The sequence below is a fragment of the Sturnus vulgaris genome, chromosome 9, assembly GCF_052056855.1.
Source record: "Sturnus vulgaris isolate bStuVul1 chromosome 9, bStuVul1.hap1, whole genome shotgun sequence".
Classification (NCBI taxonomy): domain Eukaryota; kingdom Metazoa; phylum Chordata; class Aves; order Passeriformes; family Sturnidae; genus Sturnus; species Sturnus vulgaris.
Window position 1 is genome coordinate 22,700,094 of NC_142251.1, and position 22,558 is coordinate 22,722,651.

Sequence of the window (22,558 nt, forward strand, 5' to 3'; positions counted from 1 at the left end):
TCTCAGTTTAGTGCTGTTCTGTGGCTTCATTTAGCTTCAGATCAATTCCAGTTAAAAATAGCAGAAATGGAGACCAGAAAACTCCCCTGAGTCTTTCCCACTCAGTGGAGCCAAGTGAAACTGGGGTGCACTTCAGTCCTGTGTGTTCATGGCAGTACTCATGTTTGACCACGACTGCATCAAGTAATTCATGATTATTTCCCTTTTCCAAGGGAATAGCTGAGCAGGGAAGGCTAACTTGAGTTCTTAGCCTGACTTCTTGCAGATGTTGTGCTTGTATACATACATCAGAGTTCTTTGTGAATGTGTTTTGGCAATTCAGAGTAATTTACAAAATTATATAATTGGTGGTTTGGGGAGGTTAAGATTCTTGCATGTCTAAAATTAATTTAAGATTTAGTATTTTCTTTTTATTCATGTTTTTTTTTGTTGCCAATTCTGTGTGTGTGTTTTTTATTTTTAGTTAACTGCTTGTGTTCATGCGTCAGCTGCATTGTTATATCCAATGTATTGGCAACACATTTACATCCCAGTGCTTCCTCCACATCTTCTGGACTACTGCTGGTAAGACAGCTAACCTGTTCTCCCCATTTCTAACATTCTGACCTCTCTTAGAATTCTGGGTTACTGATGAGAACACAAACTCTATTGTGACTGAACATACAGGATGCAGTTGATGAAAGCACTTAGGCCAATGCTTAAATGATGATTTGAATAGGGATATTCCAGCATGCCTTGATGTGGTGTTTGAATTGGTATCTTGAATTACAGTGCTGATTACTATTAGTGCAGCATTTAGAATCCTGTTTGTAAGAATTGTTTCTGTTTTATTGGTAAGAGAATTCAATAATTTAAATGCAAATGTTTTACAGTTTACATTTATTTTGCTTTTATTTTAAGTTGAAATACATTATACTTATAGAAGCATTCAAAAAAACTCTAATCATTTTTTCCAGAATCAGATGTTAGTATTCACCAGTGATTTAGTATTTGTATTTTAACTCAGCCAGGCTCAGGATTCTAGCCAGCACCTTCCCAAAAGAGCTTAAAAACTCCTTTTGGGACTCCAAAATTTTTATAATAAGAATTCTGCTTCTCCTGATGTGTTTCTGTTCACATGACAGACTTTGTGGTTTTGGCATATGTTTAAGTTGAACAAGAATCACTTTTTGATTGACTTCTGATCCTTCAAGGGGATGATGTTTCCACATGCCTGTGTTTCACAATTTCAGGCTAAGACTAGCTTTTATTCAGAGTAGTGGCAGAGATAACAAATGAGAGTTTCCATTTTCTGTTTAAGCAGGGATATCCATCCCTGGAGATTTTCACTTTACCTCGACCCTCTGGGTCTGTTATGGAAAAATGAACCATTTCAAGCTGTTTCAGAGATTGGGAATTACTATATATAAAAACTGGGACCCAGCCAGATACTTACCAAGCTAAGTCTATGTTTTCTTCATAGAAATAAAATATGCCTATGTGTTTGCTGGGCTTTATGTTGTTGGTTTTGGTTTGGGGTTTTTTCCCCTTAAATCTGTGAATATGTTGGTGTTCTACTGAATTCCATCCAGTCTACTGAACTTTTGTTTTCAAACAAATTCTCACTATGTTGCCCTAAGTGTGTTTGGTAGTTTTTCCTAAAGTTCACAGTATTTGTCCATGGTATATATTTTTTTGTGGTAGTTCTTACAATTCATGTGTATATTATTTGTTGTTTTAGAAAAGAAAACAAAATTTCTTATCCAACTCTTCCCTTTGCTTACAAGTATATCTAAGCCTTTCATCTTTAATGATAGTTTTCTTTTGAAGAAACTCTGTCTTAATTGTTTCTCCTCTTACCTTTGATAAAATGCACCAAGATGGGGTAGAACTTGGGTGTGTTTTAGCTTTTGTATTGCTTGAGCTTATGGCCAGAACCTTTGTAATTTTTCAGATCATCCATAGATGCTGTTCTCAGAAGGCAGATCAACACCTTTGTTCAAGCTGTACCCTGTAGAGTGCATCCTGAATATGGGAAGATTTTTTATTTCCCCTTCTAAGCCCAGATAATGTTCCAGAAGTAACAATGTTAGATGCTGTACACAGCTCCATGTCATGATAATAATAGTTGGGATTCTAGGTCACTGTGGTGTGACCTGAGAAATTTTTTTACTCATTAAAAAGAAGCATGGAGTTTCTTAAACTTGTAAAATTCATTTATATCCCTTTTTCTTTTTCACAGTAGTACAAGAGAGTGGAGAAAAAAGTTCCCCTGTTTTAGAGATGTTCAAAAGGAAACATAAAGTTCATGCAAAGAAATACACAACTGATGAATTTATCACAGTAACTGTAATTCAGTTTGACTCAGATTTTTGTGCATTTACATTTCTCTTTCTGATCATCTGAATGGTTCTTTTGTGAGACGGGTTGGAAAAGTGTAATAAAAACACATAAATTACTTACCTTTCCTCATGTTCTGGTGTACTAACAGTAAATAAATGTTCTCCTCATAGGTATATAATATATCAAGTTAAAAAACCTTGATGAATTTTTAAGGTCAAAGTTTGTAGTAGGCCTGACCTAGTTTGCAGTTCAACAGGATTGTGCCAATTTAAAAATAGTGAAAGAATATAAAAGTTGTATGCTTCTATTTTTTTGTATAAGTTTGATGCAAAGTTCTTTTTATAAAAGTGCCATTTTTCCTTTTAGCTCAACATGCATTTTCATACCTAGAAATTTCATTGTCACTGTTTCACTTGGACTTGTTGGGATGTCTGCCAACTCATGAACTCATTTTCTTAGTGTTGTTCTGAAATGGTATTCAAAGACATGAAGTAGGGGAATATCAATTGGATAATTTGTTCATTCTGTGGTAGAAGGCTTTTTAAAAAAAATACATTTAAATTATTAAAAGATAGGCATGTTTCTATAACTTTTTCTTTTGCACATTCATCTTATAGCATCTTTTGAGAGAAACCCTTTTTTTTTTTTAAATTAGTTGGAATAAGAATCTTAATAATATAGTAAAGATAATGGATACAATTCTGTGGGGGTTAGAATTTGATTAATTTCATAAAGTGCCTAGCTGGTACACTTTGTAAGCATGAAAAAAGAAAAATGTATCTTTGAGCAAAACAAGGCTATATTAAAATTATTTCAATTCTTCCACTTGCCTTTTTAATTAAAAAGTTAGTTAATTTCTATCCTGCTGCCTGATTTACAGGCTGGATTTAGACCTAAAGTAACAGATGATTCTGGAGTAGCCCAAACCAGGGGGTCAGTGTGGACTGCAACATCCTCAGGACTGGCCAGGCTGTGAGTGCCAGGCTCCAGGGTGTGAACAGAGGTTCTGTTTATCAACTTCAGGAGGGTTTTTTTACCCCCACACAGCTTATCATGGCCTTAATGCCATTATGGGAGCTCCAGTGTGAGAATTGGAGTGACCATCCAAAAAGGAGATATAATCAATTCATTTTTCTAAAAGATAGTAAAATATAGGCTGAGGAAGTAGTATTCATTGTTGCTGCAGCAAGAAAAAACCCCACTACACAGTTAATAATAAATTGAGTTATATATTATGTTATAAAAAATTGATTTCTCTTCTACATTTAAGTAAAAGGAGAATGTTGCACTCAGTGGAGTGGGTGGTTGGCTTTCAAGAAAACTCTTACAAAAATTAAGTTTGAACATTGATACTGTAATTATATTTGAATAAAATGAATTTTTGTAAAGGAGAAATCTAATTTAATGAAATTGCTGTGTAATATCTTGGCAAACTAAATCACTCATATTAGAATATATGCCAGTTTTGTCTGTGGATGATAAAGCATCTGTTCTACTGGTGCTCTGTTGAGAATATAATGCAATCAGAAAATTCAAGTGACAATTGCAATAGGTCTTTATGAGATTTAGTCTCTTCTGAATTAGGATATACATATGCCTGCTTTCGTGAGAATGGCACAATTATTTTCCAATTAACTTGGATGTTTTGCATAACATAGTAATTATTTTGGGCAGTGATACCACAGATTGATATTTTTGGTGGTAACATGCATAAGCAAGAGAAAAACTCTGTAGTAGCTCCCAGTAGTATCGTAGTAAGCAATTTCATGTGCATATTACAAACCTCTGCTGTTAAGACTTCAGAATCCAGCAATAATAAAATCCACTTTTTGCTGAAAACAATTAAATTGACTTTCCATGCCTGCAGTTTTTGTTTCATTCATTTTGAAGATGTGCTTTGTATCTTTATTCTGTTAACTTAAGAATTGAAATGATGTAGCTGTTGCTTTGTTCTGTAGAGAAAAGAGCTACATGTATCCCTTTTTACTGCCAGATTTATTAATGGAGCAAATCATCATCAGCTATCTTAAGTCAGCACAGGCTGATGTATGAGTGTATCTCATATAGTCAATGTAGAAAACAAGTGTGCATAAAATGCATACATGACATAGCACTTGTTTTCACTGCAGTTTAGCCTGTTCACATTATTTGTAACACTGAGATATCCTGGTATGAAGAACCTGAAGATCTATTTTGCTGCATATTCTGCAGCAGAACTCTCAGTTATGTGTCAGCCATAATCATTCTTATTGGCTTGGTTAAATATATTACATAGTACAAAGCATTCTTAAAATTATAGAGTGGTTTAAAGCTGTTTAAATCCTCACTGCATATATATGAGTGTCTGCTCTGGAGTGACACTCGTTTACAATTTCATGTAATTTGTGAACTACAAAGACTTAAGGATTAGCGTAGGTGAAGTCATCAGGAAGTGCTAAAACTTGTCAGTATTGGGCTAAGAAAAAGATGTGTGGAAAAGTAGAGGCCTCTTTTCCTTTTTGGAAGCCCCACTGCCTTGGAACCTTAAACCATGACAGTTTGCAGTTTCAGGAAACCTATATAAAATCTTGTAGGGGCCTCAGACTGGTTTTTGTTTTGTTTTGTTTTTGTTTTTTGTTTTTTTTGCATTGATCCTCTCCTGTGGGACGTTGTTAATGAGAGCAATTGGCTAATCCATAGGGTGTACAGATTTTTCTAAAATGGGCTGTAGTCATAGGCAGGTGAGAATTGCTTTTTCTGGTCCCAGAGGTGGGACCAAATGGATGAGACCACGTGAATTGTTGCAGTGAAACCTTACCCATCCTTGGGAAATCAGTCACCAATCAGTCAGTGCCACTGGCTCAGATCTGTGATCAAATTATTGCCATGGAAGAAATTACTGTGTGTGAGTTGTGTACCTTTGTATGTCATCTTGCCTTCCATTTTTTTTCAGATATTATTTTTATTTATGTTTTTTTCTCTGTTGTCTATTAGTGATTCATTTCCCATTGAGTTGCTTAAACTAACCTGTCAATTGCTCACTTCTCTGGAGAGAATATGGTCAGTAATCTCACAGTACCCAAAAATCTCATGATGGTGGTTGGAGGTTTTTTCCTTCAGTGCTGGACACTGAGTATATTCTTGGTCAGATGTTGCCAGAACAGCAGATTGTAGGAAACCATGATAAATTAGCCTAGTTCACTTTCTTGCTTGCTTACTGCAGGAGGTTGTACTGCAGTGGCTTTGTGTGGAAATTTGTTCTATTTGGAGACTATAGTTCGTTGTCTTTTGGAAACTGGAAAAGAGAAGTTCATTATCTTGAGTTAAATAGGATATTATACAGCTTCCAAAGGCTTGCCAAAGAAGGTTTCAAAACCAAAACTGGTAGCAGTGATGTTTGTGTTGCATTGTGGTGGATGGTAACCAGGACCATGTCCTGCAGTTGGTGTTTTAAAGCCAGATCACTTTGGGAATATGTGCTGGGGTAGCTGATTGTGGTCAGTTACTGAATAGGTCTGGATGCAGGGCTGTGGGGCCTCTCCTTGCTCATGCCTCATGTTTGCAGCAGCATCCTTTATTTTGTGGTCATCTTTACTGCAGAATAAAACAAAATTTTCCTTGTCTAGTAAACATTCATGTAGCAGCTGTGTTCATTTAATACTGTCCTAAACAGTGACTTTCTACTAATTTTTTTTGTGCCAAGATTTAAAATACTCCATTAGTGTTGTACTTAACACTTGATGTTTTCCACTCTTTTTTGTCAGTGCACCGATGCCTTATCTAATTGGTGTCCACTTGAGCTTGATAGAGGTAAGTTTACTACACACTTCAGTGTACTGGGAAGGGTGAGGTGTGTGTGCCATAAAAAAATTTTAATGTAAATGCTTCAGAAAAAAATGCCTATATTTTAGCATGCAGAATTAAAAAATTTAAGCTTCATATGCTTTAGTAAGTAAAAAGTATCTCTCTTTGAAATCTTACTTTTGAAGTGTTTTATGAAGACTTTTTCTGTAGCTCTGCATCATGATTTGTTTCTCTGTCTAATTAGTTTCCTACTATTAGCTAGGTAACTATTTTCCTGCCTTTTAGTACTTTAGCAACAGATTTTCCCAATAATGAGGAAAAAATTATTTTCCAGGAAAAGTTAAAATTTATTTTGGAGTCACCATCACTCAGATTTCAGAATTATTGTGATTTCCCAGATAATTTAGGTTCCTGTCCCTTTGAAAACTTGAATCTGACCTCCATCCCATAACATTTCTAGCTATTAATTTATAAATTAGCATTTTTTGCCAAAAAGCAAGAGGTAGCTTTTACAGATTTGAACATAAAGCAACACAATAGAACTCACCTGACTGGTGCATAATAACTGGGTATGAAATAGTTTTAGCTTTTTCCATAACCATTTGATTATGCTGTGAAGCCTACATGTGCCATCTGATTATCATGCAGAGTAGATAATTGATTTGGGAACATTTTTTGATTTACACTTCTGCTGTGTTTCTAAGGATCAATTCACATCTGCTAAGCTGATAGGGTGGGTTCTTCCCTGAGCCATCAGCACTTTTGTTTTTCCAAAACCAGGCCTTCTATATCATCTACACTTCTCAGCTCCTCTCACATGCATCAGTCTTAATATCTGGATTAGGGTGCTTTTTCTTATTCAATAAGGAAATAATGGAACTGAAAGATTTGCCCTGAAAAAATGAAGTCAGTTCCTTCAGGAATTATTTCCTGCACTGCATTTATTATGTATTTTTGTAGGACCATATAGAAAAGAGTTCTATCCCTTTTTCCTGAAGGGAACAAATTGTTTAATTTTTGCTGCTAGCCAAGTACATTGATGAAAAAGCATTTTATCCATTCTTCTGTGGTAATAGGAGGCATCACATGCTTGGTGCTTACATAAATCTGCAAATAATTGTACTTTTTGCTGGTTTTCATCTGATTATATGATTAACATCCTATCTGTTTTTCACAAATATGAGAGAATGAAATGTTGTTACAAGATATGTATAGTTCGAATATATATTTATCCAATATATTCAACTGTGTTCTGTGTAAGTCTTGATTTTCAGGAATTCATTTCAGAGGTAATTAATATAACCTTAGTGTTTGAAGAATAAGAAGTATTTTTAAAAGCTACTCTAGTGCTGTATCTAATTCACAAATCCTGCATCTAAAGCTCCTAATGTTTTGTGCCATTACTGTCCTTTGTATTAAATCATCATTTGTAATTTAGCACATTACATTAAAAATGTGCTTCAGGAGGACACCATAGTAAATTGTTTTTCCAATATTTTTTTTCTTCTTAACAGAGAGTAAAAAATAGATCACTGGAGGATGTGGTTTTACTAAATGTTGACACAAACACTCTAGAAACCCCTTTTAATGACCTGAACAACCTACCTGGTGAAGTGGTAAGTCTTAGACATTTCATTCTTTCTTTCTTATATAGGTGCTTGAATTACTGATAGTTATTTTTGCCTCATTTTGCTAACTGCTATAAAACGAATAAGGGGGTGAAAAGCACCTAGTGCAGACCCCTATATTTGAGATTTTTACCTTTTTGACAGCTGAGGAGACGCTGAATGGAACATCATATTCCTTATTGTAAAAGTAGGATCATAATTACAAAGCTAGAGCTGCATTCATTAGGCAGAGCTGCTTTAAACGCAAGAGTCTCTTCATCTCATCTTAATCATTATATTACAAAGTAGGCATTTCTGTCTGCCTAGTGGCATGTCTTGCAAAAGAACGAGGGAGTTTTTGAAGGCAAAAAGAAGAAGGGGGCCAATTATCGGCTTCTGCTTCCCTGCCACCTGCCAGCGCTTTCCTTTTAATTAATGATCTGATGGCACTGGTCAATATAATAAGAAATGCTTGTACAGTTGGGGTCAGAAAATTCAGGCTTTGATCTTCCTCAACTTTGTGAAACATTTATTTGTTTTCTCTAAATTATTTCAGTTTTATTTTAATGTCTTATATCCTGCTGAGGGCTGCGTGAATGAAAACCTGTACTGTTTGTCATTTGCTTTGGCAGAGCAAAGACTGCTTACTTAGAATTCTATTTGTGAATTAAACTGCAAACCCAGTTTGTCATAAAAGACATCTGATCCTTTTGAAATGACGAAAGCTGTCTTTTGTCTGTAAAGGATGATAAATTAAGTGCCAGTTCTTTCTGGACTTTGATCTTGCAGAGGGTGCCCCCCCTCTTTTTTTTTTTCCTTTTTTTTTTTTTTTATTGCCTATAGGGGAACATACTCTGTATATCATTTTAAATAGTCACAAAATTCACTTATCTTGTTTTTCCCAATAGAGCTCTAAAAGAATATAATTGTGAAACCACTGTTTTCATTATTCAATTAAAGATGCACAAGCTATCACAAATAGTTGTCAAGACAAAGAATTTTATATCAAAATATGAAATCAAAGAGTTACATTTTCTGAAATTGTAATTGTAATAAAAAACCCGTAGTAATCAAAGTAAGATCCTATAGTGGCATACTGTGTCTTTTTTTATTGTTGGTAATTTGTATATATTTAGTACAACAGAAGTCAAACTGTTGATGATAATATTTGTGACACTGCCTTTGATTTCAAAGATCTAAAAATAAATCTAAAAATTTTTATAGATCATCTGATCAGTCTTTGGGCTTAGTATCAATTATAGTTCAGAAGTTAAAGGCTATAAAAATTATTGTGATGTTCTGTGGTTTACATTAGAGTGTTTATTATTACATTGGTATATTTTGTGATGTTTTGAGGTTTACATACGTATGGATATGTATGTATGCACATGTACATATGCACAAACATCTATACAGTAACTTTGACTCCTTTGAGAGTATAACAAGTTAAGTAAAAAAAGTAATTTCCTGGTGTGTCAGTAGTTTTAACTGGACTTGCATTGAGTGAATAGGGTTGATGTTATAATGCCATGAAGATCTGTATGCCAGATAATAGCTGGATGTGGAATTGAGAATTAGGCATCATATTCCATGAGATACTGGAGTTCCAGCTGGAGGTCCTTCGAACAGCCAGAATGGATCTTTGTGCAATAAGAGGCTCTTGTCATGTGTTTTGCAGGTGCATATCAAAATGACCTCTAAATCAGCAGGCTAGCATGAAGGAAGGGATACAGATCTTCCTACTTCTAGAAGTGTATTTTCTCCTAGAATATATGCATGTTTTTACTGCAAATCTTAATGTAGGTTATCCAAGTATACAGACTACAGACTAGACTTACAATATTTTTTCCATAGCTAATATAAAACAGAAAATAGCAGTGTCCTATGCAAAATAGACATCCAGATCTTGAGGATTTTATGCCAAAACTTTTAATTTGAATAATCCCATCTCTTACTTCACTTCAATCTGTAAGGCACTCTAATTAAACATTTTGGTGGAATGCATATACAATTATAGTTGGAAACCCTGGAAACAAAAGGCACAAGGCTGTGTTTGGTTCATAAGGTGACAAAATGCATGTCCTCCTTTTGCATTCATGAGGGGCAATGCAGCTGCTGACATCCTGGGGAAAAGTATAAGGCCCAGGAGTGTAGAGTTAAAACATTAAAGGGAATGTCAAAGATACATGTGTGAAGCATTTTAACTTATATAGGGAAACCTCATAAGCATACATACAAAAGTAGTAAAACTTCAGATGAAAAAATATGAGTACCTCTGAAAGGCATTAAAATAGAATGAAGAACTGAAAATATAAAAGAAGTTGTAGTCTTATTGTCCCTTTCAAAAATTGATTCCAGGTTAACAGCCTAACGAAAGAAATGCAGTATTTTCCAAATTTCTAAAACTGTTTCTTGTGTCCAGAGGGAACAAAGTAATTATTTTCTTGATCAATAAGCCTGATGATGTCCTCACAGCATAAGTATTTAATGGTTTACCCATGGATATATGCTCTGATAATGAATTTTTTCATGATAAATTTAAGATTGAAAGAAACATTATTCTATGGCATTGTCTAATAAACTGTATAATAAATTAACTGAGATTTAAAGGCATTTTTAAATCATTCACTTAAGTATTTAAATTATAGTTACAGGCTAGATGACTTTCCATGCATGTGAACTCTATTATTCTGTCAGACTGACCAGTGGTCTTGACTGTTCAAAGGTCAGTGGTCACAGTTGTCCTGAATTACCAGTCCTTTTTTCATGAGGACCCTCTGCTGCGTTGCATGCTGTAATCTTCTTAATGGCTTCATTCCAATATTCACACATAATATTTTAGATTTATTGACTGTTAGAAATACTACCATGCCAGTAGCAGTTCCGCTACTCCTAAGGTATTTAAAATTGGAAGAATAAATCAGGGCAAGACTTTCAGGAATCCTTTGTTTTCTTGGAAGGGGAAAAGCCCCTCTTTTTTCGCTCTCCTGACAAGAAAGCTTGTTTTTAAATTTCATCATTTCACTGTGAATTTGTCTATTATTTTTTAATTAGAAAAAAAAAAGAAAGTAAGGAGCTACATCTCTGGGAGTAAATTTCCTAATATAATAATACTGAGATCAACACTTTTTAATAATATAAGAACGTTTGTGACCACAGACTGAAATTTATAAATTTTGGGCCTGACCCTGCAATACCTGCTTGCACTTAACTCTGACATAAAGACTTCTCCTTTGCTCACATGTAAACACTTTCCCAAACAGCTTGCAGAATTGACAGCATCACTTTTAGCAACCAAGTCTTCATGACTTGAAATCACAGACTGAGCAGAACTTTTACAAAGATGATCTTCAGAAAGCAGCAAATTTTATAGTCTTTTAGCTTCTTTTGAGTTGTTTAATATTGTCAACTGCAAAAGCTACAGAGCTGTTGAAAGATGTGTAGTGTTTGTACTGCCTGGTACTTACACACTGTGATGCAGTACAGAATCTAAACTGGGCTTTAGATTAGTTTTGAGGTTCTTAAAGTCAGAGGATTTTAACACCATAAAATTGGCATATGAACATTGCTGTTCTAAAAGTAGCATTTGAGAAGTGGGCTGTAATTCATGTAGAAAATTGGTTACTTTATGCAGCGATTACTGGGAGTGCAAATTATTTCTTAAAGTATGATGATTAATGGTATTATAAGGAAATTAAGGTCGATGTATAACAATGCAATTAAAAATAATTTTTGCAAAATATAAGTAGCATAATTTATGATTTTTTTCCATCAGAAAATAGCCAAAAATATTGCTAATATATTTTAGAAACTCAGAGTGGTCAGCAGTGTTTGCAGTGTTATGAGGCAGCTGTTTATTGTGAACAAGTTCTTTGAGCTGAGATTCTGTTGAACCTTGGTATAGATTAGGAGCTAGAATACGAGATTGAGAAGTTCAACTAGTTTTGAAAACATTTACATTTAAGTAGTTGTTTTTGTCAAAATGGTGAAATTGTGATTAAATGCTGGAGATGCCTAAATCCTCTGCGTGTAGATAATAATCAAATAATCGAATATATAGAAGCCCTTTACTAGAAATACTGATTTAAATATCAGTCTCTGGTTTGTTTTGAGGTTTTTGTTTTGTTCTTTTCCTCTGCGATCTTCTCTTACTTTCTTGTTTTTGAGAGTGAGCTTCTACCTACTTTTATAGTGGTATCATCTGACAGAGAACGGGGAAAAGTACATTAAAACATAGCAAGTGTTGCTAATACCAGAGAAATATCTGGATATATTTTTTCAGAGGTCTAATAGTCATTCGAAACTCCAGTGTGTGGTTCTATATTCCTCAGATAACAAACATATAGGAACATAATTCTTCTATATGTGTTTAAATTTATGTGTGCTTTTGAGTTTTTCCAGGAACAAAGACTTTGATTAATAGCTGTGTGATCTTATTATTTTTTAATTTTATGTGATTCTTCTATTCACATGGATATTGAAGCAATATTAGTCATGTTTTCTGTCTATCAGATATTTAGATTTTAGGAGTCCTAGAAAGGTTGTATGGCAACCATTTAAATAAATGATACTTTTTGTTTCAATGACCAACACAGTATGTTTCTGTGTTTTAGGTACACTTAATTACGTATCAGTCTCATCTGTATCTTTGAAAAACTATTGTATTGATTTAAACTTTCCTCAGGTTCTGATTGCTCTTCACTGGCAGTGTTTAGCAATCCAATGAAGTCACTTTCCTATGAGAAGCTGTTGCTAGGAGAAGATAAAAACAGTTTGCTTCTAGTGTAAATTAATAATACCATTTCTGCATCGGATCACTGGTGTCTTTCAAAGATTAATTTTAACTGCATACTAACCCCTGCAGTTTGTTGTTGCTTGCAGTTCTTTATTTTTAAACTTTGTAAAAGGCTATTTCTGCAAGAGAGATACAATGAAAAATGTTTGGCATTCTTAATCATAGTTAGGAAGATGGATTAAAATATATATGAGGGAAAGATTTTGATACAGATGCTGCTTGCTGTTTTTTTGGCTTGGTGTCAGAATCATGTAACTTTAAAATAATTTAAAGTGCTATTAATGATGTCACCTAAAGGGGTCTCACATTTCCTTGGTTTGAGGTGCATGGAGCTGAGCAATCAGTCCTGCTGTGTACCAGGTCCTTCCAAGGAGTGCAGTGCACCCTGTCTCTTACTTGTGCCTGCTGTGCTGGCAGTAATAACTGTGTTATCACTCTCCCTCTGTCTTTGATTCCAATGTGGAGCCGGGAGAATTTGACATCAGCCAAGTGTGGCTGGGCTGGGCCCTGAGTAAGCACTGTCCTCTGCTCGTGTGTTCACTGGCCTCAGCTTGGAGGAAGCCAGGGCAGGTGCCGAGGGCACTCCAGGTGTGCTGCAGCCAGGGTCCTGCTTGGGACAGCAGCACATCAGGGCAGTGGCTCACATCATCTCTGCAGGCTTCTTCTTTAGAGCACCACACTCTTGGTTCTTCTGCAGAACAATCTGGTGGAGTTCTTCTTGCCTTTAAGCATTGCCCCCTGAGAGAAGCAGGAGTTGGAGGAGCTTTCTTTGAACTCCAGCATTGCCTTTCTGAGGTTCCAACTCCCTCCAGGACAGCACACAAAAATGTGTATCTGTCCAGAGTGCCTGCCTCCAAAGTGCCAGCCCATTGGAGGTTCTTAACATTGCTGAGCTAATAACACACCAGTGTGGCAGCAGAGCAGGAGATTGTTTTCTGTTGGTTTTTTTTAACACGTTTTTTGCCTAAAGCATCCTGTTAATCAAATTTACAATAGGGTGCTTAGGGCCTGCCAGAACTGAGAAAATTAGAAAGTACATTTTTCATTCATGTTCCCCATTTGGTCATCTAATCCCTCTGCTCCATTATCTTTACCCCCTCTCTTCTCTTAACCTGTCCTCTCATGTGCCATAATTTTCCCAAAATCATAAGGTATAATTTAGAAGAATATAGATTTTAAAATTGTAGAGACTTTCCTATCTTTTGCCTCTCTTACTTTTAGAAGATGCTTTGCCAGGCTTGACAAAGACAAAATTTTAACGTTGACAGTTCTTGTTGACTTCATTTTATTGCTTTTATTTTAGTCAAACAGTGCTACTGTCTATGGGCAGATCTTCCATGTATGCATTTATTTTCCCCACAATTAAATATTATTTTTTACAGCTATGAAATAGTCATACAATACAGAACAAAAGAAAAAAATCAGACCACAAAACCAAGACATGCATTTATTTTTTCAACCTTGAACTTCTTAACCAGTTTTTGTACGCGGACTTGTACTTTTTTTTTTTTCCTTTTGAGGTGTAAGGCAAGAACGTAAATGAGCCTTGGTGTGTGCTTTCCATGGGCTAAACGAATCAGGCTCTATACTTTTATCTAGATCTGTGGAGCTTGGATATAAATTGAAAAGATCACAGCTATGGGGAAAAGACCTATACTGTAAAGGCCTTTCTGCATACATTATGAACATCATAACTCAATAATTTTTTTTTCCAAACTATAGTTATAATTGGACCCAATGGGGGTCTCTCTCTTTGATCAGATCACAGTAACTGTGACTTTACACTGGAAAATGTCACTACTGTGAAGGTTTATCACCTGTAGAGCTGGTCTTTTCTCTGATGCCATGTTCAGTTCTCATTAGCATTATTCAAAGTTTAGTTGTTAATTAGGTTGACACTTCAATTACAATCATCATCTACAAGAGCAGTCGGGACTGCTTGCATAAAGAAACAAAAAGATACTCATTCTTGCATATATTTCCAAAAGAATGAAAGCTGTTTTGGTGATAAATTTGTATTTATAATATTCCATTTCAATAGTTACTCGGAATGTTACTTTATTTAGGGGCTTAAACAATGCTGTGTTGAGTACATTGCAATACAAGGGGCTGTAGAAATGTGTATTCTATGTAAATAGAGTTGACTTATTTTCCAGGTGTCCCTCCTAATGGAAATTAGGAGAGTTTAGGCTATATCTGAGTATAATTCCACATATCTTGTTACAATTCCAGAATTATATGATTTTCCTCCAAAGTATGTCCAAGTGACAGTTATTTAAATTAAAATTTCCCCCCCTTTCATTTTTTCTCACTCTCCAATTCTGTTTAACCAGTGGTTATTATTTGCCAAGTAAAAAAAGACAAACCTCCTTAAAAAAGTCGACCACTATAATCAGAATGGTCTTTTTTTCTTTCTTTTTTTTTTCTTCTGAATAGCAGACATTTCCTAATTACAGTTTTTGTTTTCTTCCCTTTCACGTGTTTTATCTTCAAGGACAATTCTAAAGGCAGTGTAACACTGAATTCACAAAAACTTTTCTCAGCTATTTGACTGTGGTAGCAGGTACTCCCATGATGCATGAGAAATGATGTAAGATAGGAATTTGACCTAAAATAAGAGATACTCCTTGGCACTGAATAGTATGTGACCATTAAGAGTCCTTGAAAATAAACCTTCATAGCTTAAATAAAACAGATCCAACTGTCTATATTCAAGCAAGCAAATACATGTTATACTAAAAAAAACAACCCTGCAATAAAGTGACTCACGTGCATTTTACTGTAAAATAATTAAGCTTATTTATGTCAAGAGGCCTTGGGAAAAAAAGAGATCATAAACCAATCTGCATTAGCACTCTACCATCATCCCCTGCCTTCATTTCAATTAACAGACCAGCAGGTGCTCCTTGCAGTTAAAAAGATAAGCTATCAAGGAGGAGGATGAATTTTTGGCTGACCTATAGACACTATGGCTTGCCTGCTGATTGAGTTCATACCTCGCTGTACCAATTTCTGAGGTGTTAATTTAACTGTTCCACTGTGTCACGCAGGTCTCGGCCTTGAAAAATAAACTGAAGAAGCAGTCGACAGCCACGGGCGACGGAGTGGCCAGGGCCTTCCTTCGGGCACAGGCAGCGCTCTTCGGCTCCTACAGAGATGCACTGAGATACAAACCAGTAAGATGGCTTCCCTGTGCTTTTCCCCACTGAATTTATAAGAGCATGGTCTTCATTCTTTCAAGGAAAATGTGAAATGTTTTATCGCTGTCTGGAATGGTCTGTTTTAAGTCTTACTCTGTGCTAAGGAATTGGAAGATACCACTGTCTCTCGACAGTGAATTGTACTGAATAATACTCATCCAAAGACAGCTATCTTCTTATTTGTATCACTTTTATTCTTTGTTTAGTACAAAATCAGATTTTATGAGTGAAGCTGCTCACACGCAGCTCACCTGGTTTAATGTGGTGAAGAACTAAAGGGATTGTGCCTTTCAGAATCCATCATTTTTCCAGAGGTTTTGCTGTGTTGGAGGGCAGAAGCTTCTTTCCTAGCAGAAGCTACATAGGAGTCAAACATGCATCTCTCATCTTACACACTTAACTTGGTTACACTTGGAAGACAGGAGAAATGAAAACCCATTTCATCACATCAGAAACTCAGAATTTGTATTTTTCATATTTTGCTGGTATTCACTTGATTAATGTTTTCTGAGCTTTCATAATTTCTAAATAATGAAGGTGACACATATCAAGCTTGTTGGAGATCAAGCTTTTTTCTGATAAATTATTTTGAGATTCATTTCATGCATCAGTCCAGATTATTTTTCTTGCAAACTACTGGTAGCAGTAGGCTTGATCAAATGCACTGAGATGACGTTGGGTGAATCGAATTCCGAGGATATGGTGCTTGGTTGTCTGATGGATTCTGATAAATTGAGATTTGATAGGAGAAAACCATCCTGACTTGAGGAGTCAAGGTAGTAAAGCTGGTAGGTGTGTGGAACATGGGTGGATATTTGTTTGAGGGTGAGAAGAGCACTCTAAGGAGCTATGGTATTCCTTGATGGAAATGGATAGAGTCGTTATTAATTCCAAACGAGGGCTTTGCTGGAGGGAACTTTAAAATACAGCTTGGGTCTTCCTTCTCCCTATGTGGTTCTCTTAAGGGTAGTCTTTTGTGCCATGAGCAATTTTGCACAGCAGCTGCCACTGAGAGCCACTGTTAGGAGAGGGAAGGTAACCCATGCAGACATGGAGCTGTGTACAGGTTTAGTTCCTGTGTTTCTCTTATGATAGGGAAATCCTGTTTGCATTCCATATTGAAAGGGCTGCACCTGTTCTAGAAATTGCTGGGTTAAAAAACTGCTTGTTTCAATAAAACAAATCATTTCAACAAAACAGCTTGTTATCCTTTATGCCATAGTGCCATCACCTGAATCTAATTTGCTCCTTAGTCTAAAGGTGAGGACACTAGTCCATGCCAACTCATGGCAGCTTGCAGTAAGAGCTGTTAAGTCAGAAAGTGTCTTTTGGACACTTGGGATATGTGCAAACAGAAGGATGTCAGTCTGCTTGATGTCCTTAACTCTGTTCTGACCAGAAGTAAGCTTCTGTCAGTCCTTTGTTTTGCTAACTGTGGAACTGAGCATGCAAGTTCTTCAGCATCCTGGTTAGCATCTCTTTTGAAAAGAGCTCACCTTTTAACTGATTCCCATTTTATTTCAGTTTAGCTGTTGGTATATCTGAGATCTCTACATTTGCACTGTATAGGAAACAGTGCACTATGTATCAACTGGCAAACATTTGTCAAAATGACCTTTGAAGTCTGTCTTTCTGCATTATTTTCATTTGCAGATTTATCTTTTTTGGCTCCATTGATTGCATATAAGGGAAGATATTTATGAAACCATTGTGGCCTGATTAATTTTTTTTTTTAAGACATTTTATTTCAGAATATCTTAGCAGGCAGAAGTCTGCTGGCAAATACTAGCATATCTTGGATTGATATCAAGTTGTCCAAAGACAAAGCATATATAAAAATAAATAAAACCCCCTTGTAACTGTTATTTTGAGCTGTGTTCTCATAATATTAACTAATTCAGTATTTCAAATAATTTTTGTTGTGAAAGAAATACTGAATTTGCTCTGGATTAATAGAAATTAAGAGGATTTTCACATGATTATTCAGCTCATTCTGCATTTGCCTTTTCCTTTGTGAATTGGAAAGCTGAAAAAATCAAATCACATTTGGCTGTATTAGGAATATTTTTCAAGAGTCTCAAAGCCTGATAACTGCTATTGCAAAGAAAATACTTCCCTTTGTTTTGGAATCTGTGGTGCCAGATCTAATAAAGTAATTTAAACCACAGCTACGGACTTAATTTACATTCTTTCAGGAACTTAAGTAGTATTTGTGTAGAAAATTTATAGAGGTAATAATTAAAATATTTTCCATATAGATTTGAAATACTACTTCTATAAATAAACTTGTAATCTCAAAATCAAGAATTGAGGTGTTTTTGGGGTACAGTTCTGAGGATGACAAAGCTCTTGATGAAAAATAAAATAATGTATTTGGACAGTTATCAATTGCTTCAAAGTTGTAAAACATGTCTAAGTGAACTATTTTCCTTGCAACAGCGTGTCCTGTATGATTTCAGCTTGAAACATGAAACAACTGTCATTAATATTCACTATGAGTAAAGAACAGCTTTAATAGTGTCTGTACTGATCCAACACTTCTCTCCACTCCAAACGCTGTTCATCACACTGAGCACTCATTCTGTGCAAATGTTTGTTTGCAGCACAGGACAGATTCTCCCCGGTGTAGCAATATGTCTTGGACAAACGTCTAGCAATTATTGAAAAAAATGATTGGTGAAAGGCAAAATGGGAATCTTCAGGGGTCTTGCAGAGAGTTCGTGGGCCTCCAAAGGACCATATGGAAAATCTGATTACTCCAATACAGACAGGAAATATGACATGTAATAGAGAAAATTTATAATAATTTTTGTGCATATTCAATGATTATGAAACATTTAATTCAGTAAAAGAAAAAAAAATAACTGTTTTTCCTGATTTAATTATTACTAAATTAATCTGTCAAATTGATATAACTGTTAAGAGTACTTTTTAATATGCTACACTTTGCATTAGCAAATGTTGTGTAATAGGAGTGGATCTGTAGAGCAAAGCAGCCCAGCTAGTGCTAAGGACCTGCCATTCACACAGTGTGCATTTCTGCCTTCATTGTGCTTCTGATTCTAGTCTGGTGTTGAATACCCATGACTAGCTGGAACTCTGCTTTAGTTTAACCCAGAATGAACCCACCTCACACATGGTATGTGGGGATGATGGAAAAAATTGCTTCAGTGTCATCTGATAAATGACCTAAAAGGAATCCAGAAAAAAGTATTATCAGTGGAATGGTGAAATATAATGGTTTTGTATATGGTCTCCTTCACACAGAGGACATAGCAAGCCATTTTGAGACCTTGCTTTGGGTGCTCACAACTTGGCCTTGATCCTTGTGTTGCTCCTAATTTCTTTGGGTAGTCCAGCATTTGGGAATTTCTCCTGGATTATGCTGCATGTTCCATGTTTCAGAATTGAAGGCATAGGTGGGACACAGACACAAATATGGCAGTTGTGAAGTTTGTGTCATTTTGTTATCAGGGTATGTGTGATGCTGTGTTTTTCCCAACTGTTTTGCTTTACACGTTCTTCCTGCCTGTACATGGGCAGATGAAGGCAAAGCCTAGTACATGTTTTTCATAAATCATATGCAATATGGGCAGTTAATAAAATAATGTGGGATGTAAAGAATTCTTTAAAAGGCAATCTATGTCTGGAAAGGGAGTGGTAGATAAGAGAATAAAGAAGGAGTATAAAAATATTTGCCATGGTAGAGATTAATTTCCCTTCTTTTGGGGATAAAGTCCTTGAAGCTCTCGATGTTAAAACAAAAGAAATGCAGAATAGCTTTCTTTCAAGTTGTGATGGCTGTAACATCAGAACTCATCAGAAATGAAGGAATGAAGAGCAAAGGCTGCTGGCTTGCTCTGGAATGCTCAGCAGTAGGAGTTTGGAGGGGGACAGGATAACCTTCATGGTGAACATGGCACAATCTGTCAGACCACTCTTGAACTGAATGTTAACTGCATGCTTTGGGCCAGTATTGACAAGCAGTGACATCAGCTGTCCAACAAATGTTGTATTCAATGTACAATTAATCAGAATAATACAATAAAATAAATAAATTTTATATTGGAAAAATTTGAGATTCAGAATGCATCTGAATTATTTGAGAATGCACAGATAATAAATGATTATAGAGTTCCAAAATGCAGGTATGTCTTGAAATGAGTATTGACTTCTTTACCTTTCCCCCAAGAGTTAGGAATAAAAAGTACAGCAGCACACAGCAACAGTAATGAAATGGCAGAATATAATTGGTGTTTAAATCCAGAACCACTCTGTGTAATACCTGTTATGACTATTTATTTGCCTTCCATAAGAATTCTATTTTACATATTGAAAACCATACTTTATTTGTGTCGAGGACTGTTAATAGTCCTTTTTTGAATATAGATACTGTATTAATAGGGGGTGGTTTTAGGTATAATTTGCCTGTAAGAAATATCAGTATATCAGTCTTTTTGGGTTTTTTGGCAGATTGCAAGAAATGTACACATTTTGTAAAAATTTGTTTGTAAATGGTAACTTCCTGAGAAGAATCACTGCACATGCTCAGTTACCCCTTGGCCTTTATCTCTGAATGTCAGAGATATCATGAATCTCAGAAATGACAAAGATTTTTAAAAGAGGACTTCTAATATCAAAATGAAATTATATTAATGGTTACAATAGAACTAATAGTTGGTATGAATCATGCTAGAGTGAAGCAATGTTTTCTGCAATAAAAAAGTATTTTTACTTCTTGTTCAAGTTAAATATCATGAGATTTAGAAAGCACAAACACAGCTTCTAATCTAGGGATTTTATTCCTTTTAAAATGATCACACTGCTTTAGCTCAGTTTTCATGTTCCATTGAGGTCTGTATAAATAGCTTGCTTAAAATGTGAATGTAGCTTAGAGTAAGAGATTCCTGCTGTGTGTGGCAAGCTATGAAAGGGGAAGAAAATTCTGTAGCAACTGTTGTTAGAAGGACAAATATCATGTTTGGGCATAGATTGTTTGGTGTGAGTATTAGCTGTCTGCTTTTCAGTACAGAGTCCCCACTGGGTTTAGATCGAACTTGTTGTGAAAGTGCATTGTAGATCAATACAGCAGGGGCCAGCTGATGGTCGAGCAGTTAAATAAATATCAGTGCAGCATTCCTCCAAAACTCGGTTTCTAAAGGTAGTCAGCTGTATTTGCAGAAACAGGAATGTTACAAGCTTTTTGTATCAAAACACTCAGGGCTAGTTTTGTTTATAGTGATTGAATAATTTACTTGTTAAATAGCGCTTCAAAAGGCTTTTTGTTTGCAGTAATCATCTGGAAGATTTGTAAAAGTTTTATTTAGAAAACAATTTTGTTGGTTGAAACCTTGAACAAATAAAAGAGCTAGGAGTTAATTGTGTTATTTAATGCAATTTCATTAAAGTTACCACAGATACCCTGAGAAAACTTCCATGTGGAATTTCTGCAGGTTTCAACAGATTTTCTTATTTTCATGTGCTGAACAGGTAGGAGCTTTAAACCTACTCAAGTTTTTAAATCAGTCTCACAGCCAGCAGGTTGAAATAATATGAATGACCTTTGGATGTGAACTCCTTATCAAATTAAATGAATTTTCAGCAAAGAAATAGCTTTGGTTATTCTGTGTTTGAACTGTACTGATAAGGGAAGAGATGCACCAGTGCATTCTTACTAGGTATCTGAAACATCCAGTGATTAAAGGAAAGTATTTGAGAAAATATTACAGCCATGCACTAAAAATGAGTGTTGAACTATCGTTTCCTGGCGTTCTCTTAGAAGGCTCCACCACGAGAAGTGCCATCAGGAAAACTGGCTGGCTGCTCTCTCTTCCCTGGCTGGTGTGAAAGGGCAGAGCTAACATGCCTGTTTTCTCTCCTGTAAGGAGATAACCTCTCCTTTTTCATCTGTCCCAAGAGAACTGGGAGACTGGCACAGGGAAGCATATCTTAGGTTTTATTTTATTAAATAATTTATTTTGAAATTATTTTCTCTGTTGATTCCTAAATTTAATGTCGTGAGCATCATCTAGTCAGAGCTGCACTCCTACAAAGCCTCTGTATTTCCAGAAGTGCCTTCTTTGTGTAACAACAACAATAAATAATTAAATAAATATGAGATGTGTGTGTGTACATATATATGTGTATATAGGGAGTTCTTTTAATTTGCTGCATTGAAATTTTTTGGAAGAGCAGCAGAACTGAGAAGGGAGTCTGCCCTCAGGAGCACTATGTCTTATACCACCATGTCTCACTGGAGCCTGTTCCATTTGTTTTGATGCACTTTGATTTGCTAAGTAGCTTGGGGTCATCTTCTTAAGACAAGAGTGTTTAGGAGCTCAAGAATAGCTAATGCAAAGTGGGTCAGGAAGGCAGTGCTATTTAAAGTACCACGAGCATTTCAGGCTGTTTAGCAGATCCATCATGTCCTGCATGTGTACTGTGTTCACCAGTTATTTTGGGATGAATAGAGGGAATAGCTTGGGTGCTTCTGGAGATTTGATTTTGACGATTGTACTGAGCTGGGTTTGTGTCTCAGAGCACTCCAGCTCTGGAGCAAGGATTGTGCAAATATAAGGCTTCTAGTTCTCCCAGTGAGAGAACTTTCCTAAAATCAGAGCTTCCATAAAGAAGTAAGGATGCAAGACTTGTTGAACCTAAATACTTTGCTGAGTCGGAAATAAAAGAAAGACTTGGAAGGAGGGAAGTTTTTGATAGTATAAGAATAGATCTTAAAATGACATTGTAATGGTTTTATTGCAGCATTCCCTTAGGTCACATTTGAACCATTTAAAAACAAAGTGTAAGGTGTGAGGAAGAATTGAAAATAATTTACAGCTGCTCCAACAAAC

The 22,558-nt window shown here is 35.7% G+C and overlaps 1 protein-coding gene across 2 annotated transcripts in view; it reads left to right on the forward strand.

Moving 5' to 3' along the window:
- Positions 1-22,558, forward strand: part of DENND1B (DENN domain containing 1B) — a 149,898-nt gene that overhangs the window by 92,862 nt on the left and 34,478 nt on the right. For both annotated transcript variants that reach the window (XM_014885761.2, XM_014885770.2), the window contains 4 exons: positions 464-564; positions 6,066-6,111; positions 7,620-7,721; positions 15,558-15,683. In XM_014885761.2, the coding sequence (XP_014741247.2) occupies positions 464-564; positions 6,066-6,111; positions 7,620-7,721; positions 15,558-15,683 (375 nt within the window). The remainder of the gene's footprint in view (positions 1-463; positions 565-6,065; positions 6,112-7,619; positions 7,722-15,557; positions 15,684-22,558) is intronic.